Below are 3,861 nucleotides of genomic sequence, written 5' to 3' on the forward strand. Positions count from 1 at the left end.
TCACCCTCGACCTGTGTCTTTCACTGTTTACTGATGACACGTCATCACAAAGACAAAGCAGAGACAAGCCAGGAGGAAAGGGACAAGGAACGCTCCTAGAAGAGACAACGTGGGGACAGCGGCCATGGCCTGCCCCTCTGACACCAGGCATGCGGGCGCCACGCCACACAGCTCCAGCTCTCCAAGCCAAGTGAGTTGTGATGCGCCCAGAGCCAGCGTAGCCCCACAGGCTACAGTGCCAGGTGCCCAGGTACTCACGCTTCTCTCTGACTTGGCTGAAAATCGGGGGTTCTCTCGGCCCTTCTTCAGGTTCAGTGACTTGCTACAACAGCTCACAGAACTCAGGGAAAACAGTTTACCTCATTTACCAGTTCATTATAAAGGATGCAACTCTGAACAGCCCCATGGAAGAGACCCCAGCAGGAGGCACTGGGGGCGCGTGGCTCCGGCTGCCAGCCTCCCAGCGCCTGGGTGTCCAGCAGCCTGTGGGTCACGGGTGTTATGCAGATTTCCATCATGTAGCACGATTGATTAAGTCTTTGGTCATTGGTGATTAACTTAGTCCCCAATTCCCCTCCCCTCCCCGGAAGTGGGGGGCTGGAAATTCCCCCTCTTGTCACCTGGTCAGTTTCCCTGGTGACCAGCCCTCAACCTCCTGGAGTCACCTTATTTGCATAAACTCAGGCCGTGGTTGAAAGGGGCTTAATAGTCAGTATCACACCAAGAACAGCGTGGCCCAGAACCAGAACTGGCCACAGCCCTCCTGTCCTGTCGTGTCCCGGGGGTGTGAAACGAAGGCCTCCTGAGTGGCCGTCCCGGAAGAGGCTGGTGGGCAGGTGCTAGATGGNTTTACCCAGGAGGCTCCAGGTCTCTCACTGCGTCGTTCAGAACAAGCATCTCAGTGCTTATTAGTATTTTAATATGTGGGCTTCTGGGTGAACTGCTGTGTGTCACTGTGACATTTTAAAGCCATTTGCTCCCAAAGAAAACAGTTTCCTCATTCGTCGTAGATGCCACTTGAATGATCTTGTTCACCGTCCTGTTAACATTTTGGGCAACTGGTATTTACATTTTGGAAATAATGTGACACGGTCACAGGCGTTGTGCTCCAAGCACGGAGAGCACCCGGGTGGTGCAGGGCAGGCTGGGCACGTCCCTGGGAAGGGTCTCTATGTCAGCAGCCAGCAGCCGATCAGGTTTTAAGAAGCCCGGCTTCTTCAGACGCTGGCCTCAGGGCAGCTGATCTTCACTGTTTAGCAGATGTTTCTTGAAAACAAGTAACGAGCAGGTGGTAGAAAGCTGTGTAAAATGGAACCCGTCCTGCATCTTCAGAGCTCTCTGTGGCTGTGGTGACTGTCCCCTGCCTGCCTTCCCACAGCCTCAGAGCTGGCGCGTGCGTGTGTGCGTCTTCTCAGTCTGCTTGAGCCTTGTGTTGGTTTTCTCCGATGCACCTTGTCAGGGAACCTCAGGACGGAGCCGCGTTCGTCCTACACTGTGGGCTACTCCCCACCTGCCCCACCCCACCCCCCAGCACTGGCGCCTCCACGCTGTGTCTGCTTAGGACACGTGACCTTCGCACCATCTCCCATGCGCTTTCTCCTGTGTTTGTGCGTGCGTGCATGTGTGTGTGTTTGAAAAATACACAATGGTGTCACTTTGGGGTGTTCGCATGTGTGTTGTTAATTTACAGAAATGGCATTGTTTTCCAGTCCCATTCTGTATCTTGTATTTTCATTCAACCCCATGTTTTGGGGACACTTCCTGATGCTGTAATGGCAGCCCGCTGATGACTTCTACCTCATAGTCCTGGGCCATGCAAAGTCCATTCCCTAACAAGGGAAACTCGGACTCCCTCCAGCTCCCTCTGCAGGGCGGCCTTGAACTCCGTAAACACGGGCCATGATAGGCCTCTGCTGTTTAGGAGTCACACACGCCGGGGACTTCACAGAGTCCCAGCACATGCACCCAGACGGTCACACCAGCAGCACATGAGGTTAGCTCCCCACGTTTTTAATCGGCTGTCTCATCGTTTTACTTGACGTTTCTCTTGTCACCAGGAATGTCCAGTGTCTCCTCAGCCACCCATCCGGCCCCTTTGAATCACCCAGTTTGTATCCTTTCCACTTTGGACCTCAGGCCTTTTTCATCTTGATGTGCAGAAGTTCCTTTTATATAGTTTACATTGTAACTCTTATCGGTTTGAGACGATTTGGTGTCTTCTCCAAGTCCAAGCCCATGTCCTAACTTTGTGTCAACTTTTATTGAATAGAAACCCTTAATTTTGATGTAACTTTATCCATTAATTTGTCAACCTGTATCTGTACCTTTAGGAGCTTATTTAAGAAATCCTTCCTCCAATTAAGGGCATACAAATATTCCCCTATACGTTTTTCTAAGACCTTTATGATTTTACTTTCATATCTAAGCCTTGAACACATTTGTAAGTAATAATTAGCATTATTATTTTCATATAGTGAGTCGGTGTTCCCTGTGCCGCCTGTTGAATAATCTCCATTTCCTCACTGATCCGTGAAGGCGCCTCTGTCGTATGCTGAATTCCCTTATGAGGATGGTTCTGTTTGTACAGCCTTGATTCTATATCGGCCGATAGTTAGCTGGAAATTGCACAAATTTTGTAGTTTTTATTATTCTGACATTTTAATGTTTAAAGGTCTGGTTGGATACGACTGGCATTCTTTATTCTTTTTTCCAAACTTTTGGTAGCTTTTTATGAACCTTTATTCTTCTGTACATATTTTAGAATCAGCTTGTCACGTGTCTCCAAGTGCCTTCCTGGGATTTGATACGGAATGCATTGAAACTATGGATTGAAATGGAAAGAATTGACACAAAGTTAAATCAGTCCATCCGTGAATATCGTACACCTCTCCATATTTAATTTTCCTTTATGTCATTTATAGTTTTTCACAAAAATGTTAGGCAGTTTTTGACAGATGAATTCCCAGAACTTTATACTTTCTGTGTTAGTGTGATAATTACCTTATCTGCTATATATTCTGTATAATTATTGCTGGTGTAAACACCATTGATTTATTTTTATTGTAAAAACAATATAAAATTTACCAGCTTAACCATTTTTAAGATATTTTTATGAGCAGTTTTAGATTTAAAACAAAACAAAGGTACAGAGATTCCCATGCACCCCTCACCCTGCCACGTGCACAGCCTCCCCCCTCGTCAGCAACCCCACCAGATCGGGCACTTGTTATAACTGATGAACCTACAGCGACCCGTCATCGTCACCCAAAACCCATAGTTTATGTTTGGGTCACTGTTGGTGGTGTTCTCCTGTGGATTTGGACAAATGTATAATGACACGTACCCAACCTTCTTTGTAATGTAAAAACTGGACGCAGCGCGGGTGGCCATCACTGGTGCAGGGATGAACAAATGGCGGCCTCTCCGTGCAGCGGAGCCCCACTCTGGAAAGACAAGAAAGAGTGAACAGTGCTGTATACCACGTGGGCACGTCTCAGAACACTCGTACTTATGACGGCTAAAAGCACCCAGCCCAAAAACGGCTCCCTGTGCGACTCCATTTATGACAATTCCTGGAAAATGCAAATGAATCTACAGAAAAGCAGCTCCGCAGTTGCCCAGGGAGGGGCCAGAGTCAGAAGGGACAGTAGGAAGGCAGGGAGCAAGGTGTGAGGACACTTAGAGGGCGATGGTCTCCTGGGTGCGGACACACGTCAGAAGTGTCAGGCTGTGTGCTGTAATGTGTGTGATACACTGCATGTCCCCTGCACCTCAGGGACGCACGGACGGAGAAACCGCAGTGGAGTTAGGGAAAGACCGCAAGGCAACGGCAAAAACACCACAGCCAGTGGGTTAAAAAGA

At 48.5% G+C, this 3,861-nt stretch overlaps 1 protein-coding gene across 1 annotated transcript in view; it reads left to right on the plus strand.

The window, feature by feature from the left end:
• ADARB1 (adenosine deaminase RNA specific B1) overlaps window positions 1-3,861 on the plus strand; it is a 71,865-nt gene that overhangs the window by 47,327 nt on the left and 20,677 nt on the right. The window contains exon 8 of the mRNA XM_019625006.1: window positions 2,058-2,242. Coding sequence (XP_019480551.1) covers window positions 2,058-2,242 — 185 coding nt within the window. The remainder of the gene's footprint in view (window positions 1-2,057; window positions 2,243-3,861) is intronic.

This window comes from Hipposideros armiger, unplaced genomic scaffold, assembly GCF_001890085.2.
Source record: "Hipposideros armiger isolate ML-2016 unplaced genomic scaffold, ASM189008v1 scaffold_612, whole genome shotgun sequence".
NCBI lineage: Eukaryota > Metazoa > Chordata > Mammalia > Chiroptera > Hipposideridae > Hipposideros > Hipposideros armiger.